The 17741-nt window shown below is 36.6% G+C and overlaps 1 protein-coding gene across 6 annotated transcripts in view; it reads right to left on the reverse strand.

Annotated features, from left to right (window-relative positions):
* Positions 1-2033: 2033 nt before the first annotated feature.
* GNAZ (G protein subunit alpha z) overlaps positions 2034-17741 on the reverse strand; it is a 66707-nt gene continuing 50999 nt past the window's right edge. For all 6 annotated transcript variants that reach the window (XM_069030549.1, XM_069030547.1, XM_069030548.1 and 3 more), the window contains one exon: positions 2034-4119. In XM_069030549.1, coding sequence (XP_068886650.1) covers positions 3775-4119 — 345 coding nt within the window. In that variant the 3' untranslated portion in view covers positions 2034-3774. The remainder of the gene's footprint in view (positions 4120-17741) is intronic.

Raw genomic sequence — 17741 nt, forward strand, 5'->3', positions numbered from 1 at the left:
AATACACAAAGACTGGAAGAACACCAAGCAGTAACATTTCCAGAAGAAACAACAATTTAGTGAAAAGAATTAATGGGCAGAAAAAAGACAAAAATAGATAGATATATGTGTTCAGTAGAGGATGGAAGAGGGAGAAGGACCAGCAGGAGGAGAAAATTAAAAACATTAAAGAAATTATTAGCAAAACTTTCTGTCTTTGTAAAAACAGTTAGTTTGCATACATAATACTTGACAATGTTAGTGAAAAGGTGTTATGCAATGATAAATGACCTCAGCAATAGCAACTGCAAAAATAGTTCTAGGAAAAAATATCTTTCATTATGATGTGGTTAACACTGGAAAGGTTTAATAATTCTTACCCATTACATATCCTGTCATTTATGGGTACTTAATCCTTTTCAGCAAAGATTGAGGTGGAATGGATGGAGCAATGGATTTTAAGCTTGCCAGAACCTCTGTTTGGGAAGAGCCCAAGAGATAATATTTCTCCTACATTGCTGACTCTCAGTGTCTCCACTCTTTCACCCTCAAAAAATCATAACCAATTGAATGTGTGGATGAGGACTCTTTAAGGATACCTTTTTCCCTTCAAAACTTGTTTTGCTTTATGGAGTGCAAATGCTGAAAGGACAGATGGCATTCTTACTGCAGCAGATGGGACATCTCTTCTGTGAATGTCATTGTTGCCCAGGTGAAGAGAAATCCCAGCTGTATTAATGCTGCTCTTACAGGTGGCAGTGCACTGCATCACTGATAAACCTGAGAACTGAGAAAATAGATGCAAATTTAATTGCATGATTTATCCAGGTGGATGACTAAGAGTCAAGGGATTTAATTTCAGCACCTGTCTTCAGCCAACAGACTTTTCAGTTTTAACTTTGCTATGCCTCAGTTTTCTTATACATCAGAATTTTTTATACAGAAAACTCTGTATAAAACAGAATCTATTTTAACATCTTGAGTTCTTCAGAGAGAAAACAGAGTAACCATGAATTACTCAGAATACTAAGATCAAAAAATCACAGGAATTAAATTATTAGAGAGTTAATAACAAGAAATTGCTATTCAGTTAACGATTATGTGACTTGATTATTTGAACTTAATTATTTACTTCTTTGTTCCTCCACATGCCTCTGATTTTAAGTCAAGTAGGAGCACAGGTGGTGCTTCACTTTCTTTTCCCCTTCCCGAGATAGCTTTCACTCAATGAGGAATGGAACTGGCTGCTTTCCTTTAGAAATCCCCTTGGGCCTTTGTTAAAATATCCCGAGTTCTCCACTTCATCGTCTCTAATACTTCTGGTAGAAAGACCTTCTTAGTTGAATAAAGATTTGGTTTTTAATATAAAGTGTCTGTTACCCTCCTGATAATTGACTACACTTTTGGTTTTATCCAGCTTTCTTACCTCGAAGCTATGCTGTAATGAATGCTGGTGTTTCTTGTCACTTCTTTCACTAATCTGAAATGGCCACAGTCCGGTGAAAGAAAGAGGTGAAAGAGGCACAGCATCTAATAGACCATTCGTTGGAAAAGGGAACCCTGACTCACTTTCCACCTTTTCCACAGTTCAACTGGCTAATAATTGGATATTACATGGAAAAAACAAATTAGACTGGAAATACTGCACAATTTCCCAGGTAAATGATAGCAATTTATTAGTAAACAAAGTTTAGAGGAACCTGTACTAGCAATTACTGTGGATAGATTGTAGTAAACTCGCCAAGCTAAGCAGCCTGAGTGCAAATATCACAAGCAGGCAGCAGTACCTTCTCACTACAAGTGAGACCTAGAAACTGTCTCTGTGCCATGACAGACCTTTTATACCTTGAAGGCTCATTTTATACCTCATTGGCTCTTTTGCCTCTACTCTTCAGGTGTAACAGTTGGCAGGGAACGCTTAAAGGGACCCCATGACTTCAGTACAGGGATAAAATATCTTGTTTAAAATTAGACTAGAAGAAAACTTCACAAGCATTATCCAATTAAGTAACTGTCGTAACACTACTTAATGAACACACTGTAGACACATTCAGTATATTTTGAATTGTTTATTTTTGAAGTGGACAATTTAGATGTTGATGTTATTAACCATTTTGTTTTAATTTTCTTAGAGCCCTTGGCTGAGATTTCTTGCACTAATCGTAGTACATAAGGGGAACAAAAGTAGAAGGTGATTTTCCAGTGTGCATGTGTGTCTGTGTCTCTGTGTACGTATGTGCTTTACAGTTATCAAACATATATTTACACACCAACTTTACACTGAAGTCTTTAAGAAGTCTTTTCTATGGCAGGGGAAAGAACCAACTGACCAAAGACTTAGGTCTATATGATCCATATGAGATTTTCCAGTATAGTCCCACAGAGCTTCTTATGCATTCAAAGAATTTTGCCGGAATGCTACTCCATCCAGTAGTGTTTCTTTATGAGATGAAACCTGGAGCTGAAGATTGCATCTCTTCAGTTTCCTTAACTTCACTAAACTGTAAATAATTTAAATTATTAAATTGAAATATCGAGACATTTAGTTATTGTTCATATCGCTCATCTTTAACCTTCTAATAACACATCACATTTTAAAAATAATTTTAAAAACCAACAAAAAAAGACTTTGGAGGCTATATACTACACAATCTTCATGGCTCCTGCTTCTTGGGAAATCTGTTACAATATTACAATACCCAGAAAGTATTTGGAGCAGTGGAACAGAATTGTCCGTTGGCAATTTTCACATTCAGCAATCCAGACACTACAACAATAATTTAAAAAATTGCTTTGTGATTTATTTTTTAAATCTGTATTAAAAAAGGAACACTAACCTACTTCTTAAATATAATTTGGTTTTTCATGAAACACCACAAGATTTGGCAAAAAAAGATGTAAAAGAAGACTGTTTTGATGTATAAAACTCCTTATCAGTAAAAGAAACATCGACCTTAGTTTGGCCTATTCAAAGACTCATTTCATGTAGTTTTGCTGCATATTTGAAGCCATAAAGAGCAGAAAGAGCTGCTAGTCAGTTTGGAAATCACAAAACAGTTGCGCACCAACAATTCCTTTAATAGGCAAGGTGTCCATGAGAAACAGTAAAGTAAAGCAGAAGTGTGTACATAGTATATGCTGAGAGTCATGTGCATGTGCATACATGATGGATGTGTACATACTCTTGACTGTGGATACCAATATTGTGGGCACATGCCCATTCTCTACAAATTTAAGTAGTATTTTTCTTAAAATCTCTCATTCAGTAACTTCTGGTTTGAACTAGCTTTTCTCCCCAACACAAGCATTCTGCTCCACACCCTGCAAATGAGTTCATCTGTCACTCACCAGATTTGTATTTTTATGTCAATAAAATTTTAGGACAACTGCATAAAGAGTCATTTCTTACACAGAACATGGTAACACTCCCACTGTGGGAAATGGAATGAAACAAATGGAATAAAAGTGCAGTGACTGTGGTGGAACATCTCCACAGAGTTAGGCCTCAATCTCTTTTTTTTGTTTTTGTTTGGGGTTTTTGAGTTGTTGGTTGGGGTTTTTTTTCGCTGGGGGTGTGTTGTTTTCTTGGAGAGGAGGCTCTCACTCTCCAGAACAAATATTTGGGGAAAATGATGTAGCAGGTTAAGGGGCAATAAGAGGAGCTGTGTTCATATATCAGATTTCCCCTTTTCTCTCCTTGGGCTATTAAACATTGCCCAATTTTTTTCCACTAGAAATGGAAGAGGTTAGCCCCTTTTTTATCACTCCAGGAAAACAGATTAAGCCCAAGGATTCTTAGCAGAGGCCAATGTATTTGAGATTGTTCTGAATGATGACATCTGTCACTGCATCAAACACAAATTGTATGTTACTGGTATCAGTGGCACAGGTGAAGTGTGAGTAGATCTCCTTAGTCTCCTTGTTGCGATTCAAGTCCTCAAACTGGCGTTGGATGTAGACTGCTGCCTCCTCATAAGTGTTTTGGCCTTTGTATTCAGGAAAGCAGACTGTTAAGGGGATGCGTCGGATTTTTTCTGCCAGCAGATCTTTCTTATTCAAAAAAAGGATGAGGGAAGTGTTGATAAACCAGTTGTTGTTGCAGATGGAATCAAACAGACGCAAACTTTCTGCCATTCGACTCTGTAGGAGAGGAAACAACAGTGTCAGCAATACAGCTTTGTCTGCTGCCCTGAGCAGGTAAACTCTATTTGTGAACAATTGAGCATGACTACCAAAATTACGTTTGGAAATTAAAATCCAATGCTGCTATAGACTGAAAGCAGAGAGGTCCCTTAGAAATCAGCAGGCATCTTGAATGTTCCTGAGGTACTGCTGCCGCTGTGACACATTGATGCTTCTGGAGCTGTCCATGGTACCAGGCTCTTGGGAGGCTGAGTTTATTGCTTGGTTTACACCTATAAATAGGTGTAAATAGACGTAATGTTTTGAATAGAAAATATTCTAGATTATTAAAAGAAATATCACTCAAGTATTGTCAAAAGTAGATACAGAAAATATCTTAATCAGGTATTTTTGGCAAGGTCAATGTTTTTCCATCATGTTTAGGTTTCAGAAAATGCTATGCATACATCATGAGTCATGGGAGTGATCCAAGGTAAGCGAACAGCAGAGATTTGGGCTATCAAAAACCAAGGGTATATTTTGTTTACAAGACTATTTGCAAATATGTATGTGTTCCATTTGTCTGGCTTGTGTTCAGAGGGGATGAAAATAATCAGAGTCTGGGCATTTTTGTTGTTGTTTAACTGTGAAGTATTCTGGCCAGTTCTTCAGTTTGGAAGGAACAAACAGTGGAGGCAAGAGGATGACTTTGGCTTTTAATAGAAATAAAGTATTTTGGGCCTAATTCTCCTGAAATTTGTGTCTAATTCATCTCCCTTGACTTCACTAGACTCACTTGGTGAGATGAAGAGAGAATAATCATTCATTGTTTATTACACAAAAATTAATATGAAAATATTACTTATTTAAAATCTAATTTTTTTAAAATTTGGGAATGAAAATATATTGTATTATTATTATTTAAAAGAAAATCTGCAACTTAATGTTTTGAACATCATTAAATAATGTTTTTGAACATTACTGTTATACTAAAGCTGTATACTGAAAACATTACCCCTTAAAAATGCAGGGTTGCTGAAATGGGAGCAGACTGGTTTACATAAGCTTTTCAAATTATCTCTTACACCTTCCTCACTTTGTGTTATTACTCCTTTTCATTTGCTAAGAATTGACTTGGTCAGAATTGCATGCTGTGTTCTCTGAGTTCCATGAAGGCATTGATTTAGCTCTGTGTTTACAGGTGAAACCCACAGGCTGGTGGCAGTTCCTGGCCATTTCCAGAGCCCCAGAAGCACAGGGTGCACTGGGAGGGCTGGCACTGCCTTGGCAGCCAGGGGCAAAGCTGACTCATGAGCCTCTTAAGGCACACTGAAATACAAGCTAAGTCAGACAGTTCTGATATTGGGGACTGTTTATTTACTTCTTCCTTTATAAGGTGGGGTCATCTGACACTCCAGCCTATTGTATATACAGACAGATTTATAGGTGTAAAAACATAGCTTTAAAAATATGTTTGAGCATTTCTTTTCACAGTGAAAATACTGAGACAACAGATAATCCCCTAAAACCATCATAGGTCTGTTTTCAAATACTTAGAGTTTCTTTTCCTGATTTTGTAGCTGATAATAACCAAGCAAGAATTTTTTATCTCAGTCAAAATGCTTTTGCTACTAATACTCTGAAAAAAGTCTTTTAGAGCTAATGTAGGGTTTTGGCCAATTCTCAGAACAATCATGCCAACAGGATATTGCATTTTAAGAGGTTTGTGTTCATTATTGTATTTTGTAGTGAATCATAACACTGTCCCTCTACTACCAAATCCTCCATTGGAATCTGTAATCCAAGGACAAAATCAGAGTTAAAACCTTTCCATAAATTGTGAAGTGTTATGAACACGTACAAAAGGACAGTCAGTTTTAAATTATTGTAAACTTGGTGATCTCTTGTGTGATGTAAAGAAAAAATTAGTAAATCGTAGAGCTTGACACCTACGAAATTTCTTCTTCAATGTAATATTATAATATTGGCTCAATATCTGAAAGTCTTGCCATATTTTAAGAAGTGATATATCCACAGTTCTAAGGTCAAGGCTGACAGTAAAAATACATTATATATCCACTCATATACTCCCAGCACAACAGGCTTATTTCTGGTTTTGACAATATTGTAAAACTACTTTACATATCACAGGGAAAGTGAACTTGAGAGGGTTATGGCTTATTATAATAAAAATAGAATAAATTGTTGTATGACTCCCAGAGGTGTAATAAAACATAGTAAAATAATGGTAGGCATTCTTTTCTGCAGTGTCTTTACCAGTTCTGGAACCTTGAAGGGAGTATATAGCCAGGTGGCCAGAAAAAAAGTGGTGCTGTAATTTTATAATTATACAGAAGCTGGGGTATAAGCAAGATAATGCCAATGCCTTATCCAGATGGCCTTGTTGGGGGCTAATTGCAAATTCTTCTCTGAGCATAAGAACAAGGAATTGGTTGCTTAAGGGAAAGAACATGCTGAGGAACAGATGGCTGTTTCTATGCTTCCAATACTTTGCAGATGCACAAACATCTCTGGTCATCCTCTGGAACAGTTGAGGTGTGCTTAGGAGAAAGAGTTCTGAACAAGTAAGCATTTCCAAAAGGGAAGACCCAGTTATCAAGATAGCAAGTAATTAAAAAACAGAGTTGGTAAATGGAGCCAAATTGCAATGTAGTATCTCCTTACAGCTCTCACATTAAAGCTTTCTAATCACAGCTGGGAGAGCTTTGAAATTAAAAATGAAAAATTATGAAGAGAGAAACTATCACAAATAAGGGAATTAGCTGTCATTTGTATTAAAATCTTAAGAACTTCGTCTTTCAGTCATTATTTCTCTTTCATCATCAGTATTTTAAAACTGGTAGGCACTCAGGGATTTGAACACCTTAACTAAACCAAATCAAATGTATCTTGTGTAAGCCATAAGCAATAATGAATAAGGAAGGAATAGTAATATTTGCTTTACAGAAAAGTTAGGACATCTTTAATGTCAATAAATCTTGGAATAACCAGTGGAAGCTGTTGCTATTTTCCTGTAGAGGCTTTCCTTGCAATAGTGACTGGCATTTAGCATATGCTGGTAGCTATGAGCTATTTCACAAAATGGCATGAAATTCTCTTGTTTCAAGTATCTTCTTTAGAGATCCATGACTTAAGACCTTCTGAAGAAAGCAGAAGAAGCTAAAGTATTTGAAGAAGGGGTAGTGAGGAAAAAAGGTAATTGAATCAGTTGGATGCTTTTTCCTTAAGGTTAATAGACAAAAAAAATGGAATCCATTCTGAAATAAGGACAGTCTACAAAATAAATGAAGGAAATACCATTGCCCAGGACAGTCTTAGTCAAAGCAATTCAGGAATTCAATCTATGCTTGAATAAAAGCATAGGGAAAGCAGAAGAATTTCACAAACAAAAATACAGAAAGCAAGAGATAGATTAGGTAAATACAAAGAGACACTCTTTTCTTGTAAAAAAGACTATAATGCGTGCTAGTTGAAATGTCCTTCCAGTGTAGCAGTCAGGCAGTCCTGATTGAGTGCTGGATAAGGGAGGCATACAAGACTATTGTATGATTCATCTTTTGTTCAAAGGAAGAAGACTTCTACAAGAATGTATAGGCTGAGGTGGCTGCTGGTCTAAATGGGAAAAATTATGATAATTTAATGAGTTTTTAAAAATTTCTTTCATCTAAAAATGAAAAAAAAGAAACTGTCTGTTGGAGGGAAGTAAATAGACTTAATCCAGCCTCTCTCAAAGAAATTAAGAACCCCACTGAGGTAGAATTAAACTGGGATGAAACACTTTACCTGGATTGTCCTGTATATACCTGTTTCTAGCCTTAGTATCTCCCAGAAGGGACAGGGTAAGCAATAAAGATTTGACTGGACAAAATTGTTTTGGTTTCCAGACCTTTTTTCCCAATCCTAGGAGCCCAAAGTTTTCCTGGAAAATGTTGGAAACCTAAACTGTCAAAATTAGAAAGGGTGGCAAAGAAGGGTAAGTCCCACTGTGAATTCACTAAGAAGTGGTCTTAAATCACTTAGCAGCTTAACTTATTCTACAAGCAGACAAACTCTTTATCCCATCACCCAAACAATTTGTTACACTGGTCTACAACCACTGCAGGAAGTCCTGACCAGTCACGTTGTAAACAAAACAGGAAGGAGCTCAGGATAATTAGAAGCAGCTGTGTCAGTATAGCACCTATCATATATACATGCACATGCCATCTATTTATGTCCTTCCTACCAAAATTCCTTTCAGCATCTTGCATATATGAGGACTGTGAAGTGTAGAAAGGTGGAAACCTAATGTAGCATGTTAGCTTATGCCACCACAATGAAGGGAAATTGAAAAGGATGGTAAAAGGTTTTATATTATAGGAATATTGAATCTTTATGAAATCCTATGAAATGAACTTATTAGAAGGCTGAAAAACATATGTATTATGAAGTGGAGCCCTGAAGAAATCTCGTGTGATTTTGATAGGGAGATAATCTATTTATATGGTGAGGGCAAAAAAAAATTAATTAAGCATGGAACAAGTTTGCTTTGCGGTTTTTTTTAAATCAGATTCATTTTCAAATCAGGAGGAAACAATGTATTAGCAAACAAAGTTTGTAAACTACCAAATTAATTCTTCTTCATTTTAAAGAAAGTGTCCTGTAACTGTTCATACTTACAGTTTATACGTGCATACATGTAGAACTGGTAGAGGAGGTAGTAGTCAGTATTTGATACCTCACTTTCAGAGAAGCAAGGGAAAATAAACCTTGTAAAGTGGTAATGCAGCATACTATCTCCCATGATGGTTTCCTGTTGAATATTGCTATTGTCTTTACATAAAATTCTGCAGATGATAACTGAATCTGGCAGTATGAATGAGAATTACAAGAGGACCTTTAGTCTTGGCTATTGTATAGGATGACAATGAACAACATTATGAATATTTTATCATGTATGTTCTCTGTGACTGAGAAAACCCTGTAGTGTTACAAAGCCTTACTGTGGACTAGACCAGACAAAGCAGATTTGCTTGGGAGTATTACTTTAAGAGTCCTGAACATTTGTCTTTGAAAGTTGGTGCCTGAAACTTCTCAGGCCTGCAGTGAAACAGCAAGTCATGTCTTAGGAGCACATGCTAAGTTAAACATTGGTATATAGTAGTTACATACATGTAATACATGAGCCAGTGACAGACTAGGGTGAAGCAATCTTTAATACTATCTATCAAAACTGTTTTATATTCCTAGATCAGGAACAATGCAGATTTGTTAATCCTACTAAGTACAGTCAGACACCAAGCTGTGGTTGTAGTAAAGGAAGCTGAGCTGAGAAAGAAGTTTGATTAAATTTCCTGACTGGAGGATTAGATTTTGAGCCAGGGGATTTCCAAGCAAAGGAGTGGGACAACAGGTGCTTCTGCTAGGACCTATAAATTGAAGGGAACTTAAAGAAAGGATATATAGAAAACTCTTAGAAGAGCAATGGAAAAGGTTACTGAGTTCAAGGATCAGAAAGGGTGGGACATTCATCATTCCACAGAAATGCTAGAAGATACAGATAAAGGCTACTCCTGTATGTCTGGCTAGGGTATTAAAGGCTGTTCCACAAACAAGGAAAGGGGCAAAATAGAAGTGGAGGCATAACTCATAGACTGTTTTATTGCTTGTGACATATCTTTTAAGTAAGATGAAGTAGAGGAAAATTATATTTAGAAGTCACAAAATGGGCATGTTATAGGTGTTATATTTGTCACTACCCATAAGAGAATTACAAGTCCAGAGGAAAGTTCTAGAAAAAGGTATGTTCAAGAGAATAGAAATATGGAGCAGTCAATATTGATCCTGTGCCTGATAGGACAGACACGCAAGTCAAGATTTCTGGAAAGCAGTAATAGATTGGCCAAAGTAATGCTGCTGCAGCTGACACAGGCCAAAAGAAACTTAATGTTGCAATGGGCCAGCATATTAAAACCTATGCATTTCACAGACAGTGTCCAGCTAGAGCTGCAGTAAAAGTACTCAAGAGAATTAAGAAATGGGCAGGTAGTTTGGTTTTTCTCCTTAAAGGAGGGCTTTCTGTGCTTCAGTTACTCAGCAAACTACTGTTAACACTCTGTTTTTACTGCCTCAAAGGTCAGCAGTTTCCTGCTACAGAAACCTCTGGACACTGTGTTATGAGTGCATGTGCTCTGCTTCTCTGTGTATCATTTTGGGGCACATGCAGTTCTAAGAGGGCAAACATCCCAAAAAAGGAATATAAAAATAAATCTCTAGGGTCTTCCACAGTGCCAGAAAATTAAGACTTTCTGAGTACAAATTAGGATCTTCACATAGTTCGGAGAAGTAAATTTGCAGCGTATAATACCTATGCTTGCTTTGGGGGGTGGAGTTTTTTAAGCAGTGTACAGTATCCCAGGCAAACTGCATATTTCTGGAGGTTAGCAAAAATCTAGCTTAAAAACATTTTCTTGATAAAAGCATATTCATTTAAAATCTCACAATTCTTGAAAATATATTCAATGTATCTTTAACATCCATATTTCAATTGTAAATACCTGGATGTTTTATCCTTAGATTGAGTTTTCTATATGGTCATAAAATCCAGCTTTTCTATTCCTGGTAATATATTTCACTTGCTTTCAACACTTACTCAGTGTTTTCAAGTGGGGTGGGTTTTTTTGTTTTCTTCCAGGCCTTTAGATTATTTGCTTAGCTCAAGAGCAAAAGGAACATTTCAAACACATGTTCCACATAGCTCCCGTGTTGCATAGTTTACCACATAAAGTGGTCCGGGACTTTAGCTGTCCTTGTTTGAGACGCTTAAGTTTGTTATCAGCCTTCTGTGTCTAGGCAGTCGTAAAATCACAGAATGGTTTAAGTTGGAAGGGACCTTTAAGATCATCTATTTCCAACTCCTGCCATGGCAGGGACACATTCTGCTAGACCAGGTTGCTCAGAGCCCCATCCAGTCTGGCCTTGGACACTTCCAGGGATGGGGCATGACAGCTTCTCTGGGCAACCTGTGCCAGGGCCTCACCACCTTCATAGTTAAAAATTTCTTCCTAATTCCAGTCTGTCTACCCAGAAGACATAACACCACACTGACCTTCAAGGAGAGGCTGAGGGAACTGGGCTCGTTTGGGCTGGCAAAGAGGAGGCCAAAGGGTAACAGCCTACAATTACTTGAAGTAATGGTGATGCAGAACTCTTCCCAGCAGTATCAGAGGAGAGAGTAAACAGCAATGAATATGAATTGAAGCTCGGGAGGTTCAGATTAGATGTTAGGTTTTCTCTAGAAGACTAGCACAGCTCTGGAAGAATTTGCTGAGTTTTGTGAAATACTCATCCATAGAGGATTTTCATTCAACTAACTGATAAAGCCATAGCTGGCCTGATTTACTGTTGGCAATAGTTCAGACCTTCAGAGATCACATCCAGCCTACATTTCTGTAATTCCATGAAATGTAAAACCATATTCGTAGTTGAATGCATAAATAAGAAGTCAATTTTATGCCCACAGTTCTGAGCAGGTCTCAAACTTTGCCTTCCAAAGAGACAAATCCAAGGACAGGGGTTATTCTTTGATGGAAAGAGTCACTATCCTGTTGTTGAAGCAGGATGAAAAGGAAATAGTTAACAAATGGAGTTGTGGCCTTTGTGGAATACCCAGGATTTACTGTTTTCTGTTCTTTCATACTCTCTGATCCTTAGAATAGCCCTTAAGCTATTGAGATAGTGCAGAATTCTGCAAGAGAACTACATGGAAATACACAAGTAAAAAGAGAAATGCTTATTCACTGTTGCAGGCTACTGACTAACCTACCTTTTGTATAGTTTATTCATAACCCAAGCTTTGGCTGATACTGTATGTAAAAGGAGAGAACGCTTTTCATTGCACCTTCTTTGAAATGGGCGTTTTTCTAATACATTGCTGGGTGGTAAAGGGTATTAATAGGGTGAATATTGCTTCCTGACAATTGTCTTAATTGAAGTAAAACAATATATTGCATACATAAGAGGAAATTAATTTTTTTTTTAATGAAAGGACTCCATTACTTTTTCCCATTAGTGTGCTACTAGAATGCACTAGTGAGTTCAGTAATTTTGTGTAATGAAAAAATGGCAGGGGGACAGATTGCATCTGTCCTGTGAATGCCCTTTCTCTGGAGAAAAACCCATATGATATAAAGAAAAGAGGGCTTATCAAATAAGTAGGTTTTCATTTCAACCCAGTCAAGTCCATCTTTCAAATAAGACTCTCTGGATCTTTCTGAAAGCTAATGGATGTAAGATGAGGAATCATTTGTAGCTGTAGCATTAGAAAACAGAGAAAACCAGCAAGAATTATCATAAGCATGGCATGAATATAATATGAAATTAAATAAACTAGTTCTTTACAATCTGGAAAAAGAAATAGCTGAGAGAGAACACAGGAGAGCTCATAAAACCATGAATGGTATGGAAATGTTGAATAGCAGATGATTTTTTCACCATTTCTTACAATGCAAGAAGAAACACGAAATTCATTTCTCTGACAGCAGACAAGTATTCCTTCCATACAGTGCATAATTAAATGTAAAACTCTGTCATGAGATGTTAGAGAATCATAATGATAATAGTAAAAGTCAGAAAAGTGTAATTGGGTTCAAGAAGCAATTAAATTAAAAGGGCACTTAAACAGAAAGATGTTGATGCAATCTGCTGTTCAGTTACCTGGGAGGGTAAATTGCAGGAAATAGCAGTGTATGCTTGATCTGTTCCCATATTCTTTCCTAAATGTCCATTGTTTCCCACAGTCAGACACAGACTGCTGCAGGTACTGGCTGTGACCTAGTACAGCTGGTTTATGTGTTTTGGCTGTCAGAACAGCTCATCCTTGGGGAGAAATCAGTTGTTTACTTCCCTGTTGGTGAAAACCTCTCCTTTATGTAACCCATGTAAAATCGCTTCAGTTCCCAGGCAATTTTGCCTTTCCCATTAGTCTTGCCCAGTTTAGAAAAAGTTTGTTTCACACACTTCACTATCATTTGAAGCAGTGAGTGTTTCTCATTGAAAGGTAGGCAAAGGCTCTTGGCACTAGAAGTACTGACCTCTAGTAATTTGCATTGTCCAATGCTGGACTGTTTGAATGACAGGAAGATAACTACATTTTCTCAAAGAAAGAAAGAAAGAAAGAAAGAGAGGGAGAGAGACTGGTCCACATTGATGCTGAACCAGTTTTCACCAGAAAAAGTTGGCCAGTCGTTTCATTCTTCAGTAGTATCTGAACAATAAAAGCAGCCCATTATACACCAGAAAAGGTAAATAGCCCTTTATGCTGAGAAATTTACTGCAGGGGAGAAAAAAATTCCCAGAGACCCTGAGACCATCTCTCAGACTGTGGGACGTCTGGAGAGGGATGCATTTTGCCCTCAGGCAGCTGAAATTCTTGCAGGAGTGCTGTCTTCTTGTTCTGTTGCACCTTTAAGGATAGTTCAGATAGGATGCTTACAGTTTAGTCCAGCAAGTGTTGTTAGTGTTGTTCTTGTGGAAGCAACAGCTGCATTCCCTTTGTAGCCTGTCCATGTTGCAAAATTAAGATAGCAGGAGCAAGTGGTTATTTTTAGCACCCTTGCCTGTAATTCTAAAAAAGTTCTTCCCGTCATGGGTGTTCTGAGGTTGCCTCTTACTAACCTGGAAGAAACAAAGGCTGAGGGGCACAAAGGTCAGTGTTCAGAGTCATGAATGGGAAGGCAAGAGGAAGAAAGCTGAAGGGAAAACTGCAAAGCAGCCTCAAGCAGAGGGTCTAAATCTGGATCTGATCTTGGCCTTTTTTGCAAGCTGAGAAAAGTACTAAGAATGCAAAACCAGCATGTTTATCATCATGGAGAATCTTGTCTTCACTTTCTATAAATTCTTCTGGTTTTAAGCAGCATTACTGGGATTCAGATCAAATCAGTTTCAAGAGATAATTTCTATGAAGTTATTTTAGAGCAGTTGGAGAAGAAGGAAAGAAATGGTGATATATGCTGAAAAAAATGCTTCTCTCATATTTGAGATGGAAATTCTAATCTGTTGGGCAGCAGACAAAGTAAAAATAATTTTGTTTGATCAAGATTGTATTTAGGAAAACCCCAAACAACCTGACATTGTGGTCTCTGGTTACAGGAACACATTTTTTCTTCACTGAACTCTCTCTCATTCAACTTGCAAGATGGACAATGTCATGTGCTAGTCAATATTTGTCTTTAGAGTCACAACTCAATTTATAGACTTGTGCTTTACTATAGACTTACTATTTATGAACTGTTCAAAAAACAGAATTACTGGTTTCTTCTCAAGCTTATAATTATCGTATCTGAATATTTCATTGACTCCATTTGTTTCCACAGCATGTTGTCAGATCAAGCGGTGCTGTTAAAAGGAACTTATAAATAGGGAATGAAATAATCTATACAATGAGAAATTATAGTTAGAAGGAACCCAGTAATTCTAGACACCCAATCTCATTTTCTAGAACATATGTTTTCAGCACATATATTAATTTATTTAACAAATTTTAATAGGTTTTTAAAGCTATCAGTGATATCTGATGTAGCTCTGAATAATCAGACCTACTACAAATCAAATCACCGAATCTCAAATTAGGTCCCTTTGAGAAAAGTAAAGAAGAATATGGGATTATCTAAGAAAATTGTCATTTAATAAACACATTTTGAACTAAAAAGGAACATGGACCTATGCCAGGTTCTAGTACAGTTTTTCAGTAGCTTTCCATTGCTTTAGCCATATTAACTTTCTGTTTTCCTGTTATCATAAGATTCCATTCATTTCACATTTTCCTCCCTCTGCTAGAGATGATGGCCGTGTTCCTGCAGTTGACAGTCTTATTTATCACAAGCCCCCATTAATCATAGAAAAATCATTGCATTCATTGAAAGAGGCATAAAACCTATGGAAAAAAACTCATCATCAATATAGTCTGAATCAAAATATACAGAAGCAAGACAGTCAAAATAAGGTTACAACAACGTTCTCCCATTTACTAACTCTTGATTATTTGATTGTACCAGTGCACTTAAACTCCTCTCCACCTCATCCTCAACTCACAATGCTTCACAATCTAAACTTACTCCCAACCTTCTCACTCTTCCAGTGCTGTTTCCTCCCCTGACTTGTACATTCCATATGAGAAACAGTGCTTATATAATTTTGTACCATTAGAGGCTAATCAGATCTCCATAATAATGGTTCATACCATTCATATTAGCACAGAAATTTGCACAAATAATTCAAACTTGCAAAGGAATTAGGAAAAAAACCCAGCATCTCTGAGACCATGTCTGTGCCAAATATTAAGAAGATCTTGTTAAAATTGTGAAATTCTTAATTGTGTTTCTTTTTTAATAATGAAAGTTTGTTTTTTCCTGCAAATGAGTATTTTTTTTAAATCACCATACACTTTACCATTTGCAGAAATGTAGAATTATTGTCTTCTGTCCCCAGCTTCCTCATGACTAGTCTGGTACAGCAAGGTAGGTATCAGGCATCTTGGCTGTGGCTACTTCTAAATTGATCCTACTGTATTATTCTAAAATTCCTTCTCTCCTACACTGGGGAAAAGCTCTTATGGTACTTTACACTAATCCTAGAATATGCAGTGCTAGAAAATAGGGCTGTGCCTTTTGTACATCCATCACCAAATTTTACTATTCATTGTGTGTGTGCATTTCAGGTAGACTAGATTGTTTTTCCTTAAACTGCAGAATTCTATACATCTAAGTATGTCACATTATTTATTTTACCTTGCCATCTAACAATTCCAGCTGAAATTGATAACTGAGATCAGGAGGAGTGTCAGAATTGCTGAGACTAATTGAGTTACCCAAGGAAGTGTCTCATGGGATGCTCCTGCTCTCAGGAGACAATAGAAACAGCATTATTTGCTTATTTCAAAAACATTACCATGTCACTTGTATTGGTTCTTGTGGGATGACAAGGGGAATCATAGGAAGTGCTGGTAATCACAAGTTGGATAACAGAATAAGCAACAGGGAAGAAAAAAAAAGGAAGCTGTTTGAACATTTGATCTTTTCTGTTAATACAGAACTACAAGTCATACTAACTTTTTTAAAAAAATGTTTACTCCATGTGAGTAACAATGCAGTAGCTTGGCAGCCTGCCTGATGTCTTTTGCAACAAATGAACTTGTAATGTTGTTTCTGTAAAATAGCTGCTGTCTGGTTGGAGGACTCTTAATTAATGGATCTAGGATTGAATCAAGAAAGAGACATTCTGAGAATTACTTATACCAGAAGAAACAAGGAGAAAAACTAACCAAGTTACCAGTTTTTGCAGGCTGGAAGGGATTTCATTTATTTGCAAGGCTGCCTATCACTTGTCCATTTCTTGGATTTCTTACGTAAGTGTAGATTGATTTTCTATTCAATCCATTAAAAGGGAAAAGGCTGTATTTTGGGTTGTGTACTGCTTTCCTATTTTCAACTTAGTGTTTAAATTTTAGGTCAGAAATACTGTAATTAATTTTGTACCCAGTTATAACAAAGAATAATTTTGGTTCAGTGACTCCTGAACCTGTCCTAAGCACAGAGAGAGAACCCGAGATGCCTTCTCCTCCAACTTCTGTTTTCTACTGCATTCATTTCAAGTCCCTCTTCAGGTTTCCATGGAAATAGCAGAGAAGTGTGCTTATATTCTTGGCATTAAAATATTCATAAAAAGGGATAAAGAGATGGTTTAAATGACAGATGCTGTATTGCTGAAGCAGGCAGTCAAATTTAGGGTTCTTGTCTGTAAATGGTCATGTGTGTGAGTGAATGCATTGTGGAGAGAGCAGGCCCAGAATTAATTCCTGACAGCAGTAAAAGGGATAGGCAGGACAAACCTGACCTGCAGAAAAAGCAGGAATGGAATGTAAGATCTCCCAGTACAATGCAAAATAAAATGCTGCTAAGTTTTTGCTATCAGAAGTTGAAAGCTTTCTGAAGGGCACAGAAGATGATTTAAACTTGCAGAATTACTTTTGGTAACTGAAAAAAATATTTCACAACTCCAAACTATTTTAATTAAATTTTAAAGCCTTACCTATATAAAGCTTCTAATTCCTTTCACGTATTGCAAATAGAATATTTGATAGAAAATTAAAATTTAACCCTTTCGAAAAGGCTCTCATACATTTGAGCTCTGAGTATATTTAATGTTCTAAAATAACTCTAAAACCTCAACATTCTTTTAATCTTAGAAAATCTAATTGGAAGCAGGAAATACACTGACTTATCTATATTTTTATTCATGAATCTTACTCAGACTAATTATTTTCGTTGTTTACTCATTATAGAGATTTGAATCTTGAGCACTACTAAAATTATTCTAGTAGTAGAAATAAGCATTTATATTCTGGGAAATCTGTTTTTCTGATTCAAAATATAAGCTCCAGTCCTTAAAAGACCATAGTATGGGTGGATTCCACTGTAGTACTTTGACCCTCAAGGAGAATGGAATACAATTTGTAAAATAAAGGCAACATTTAAAAATCTATGAGAAACAAACAGTAAAGAGACGTATAATTTAAAACCTTGCTATTAGAATATTTACTGCATAGAGACTTAGGGTGTTTTTCATTTTCCAAGAACAAAAGT

Source organism: Aphelocoma coerulescens, chromosome 15 (assembly GCF_041296385.1).
Source record: "Aphelocoma coerulescens isolate FSJ_1873_10779 chromosome 15, UR_Acoe_1.0, whole genome shotgun sequence".
Classification (NCBI taxonomy): Eukaryota; Metazoa; Chordata; class Aves; order Passeriformes; family Corvidae; genus Aphelocoma; species Aphelocoma coerulescens.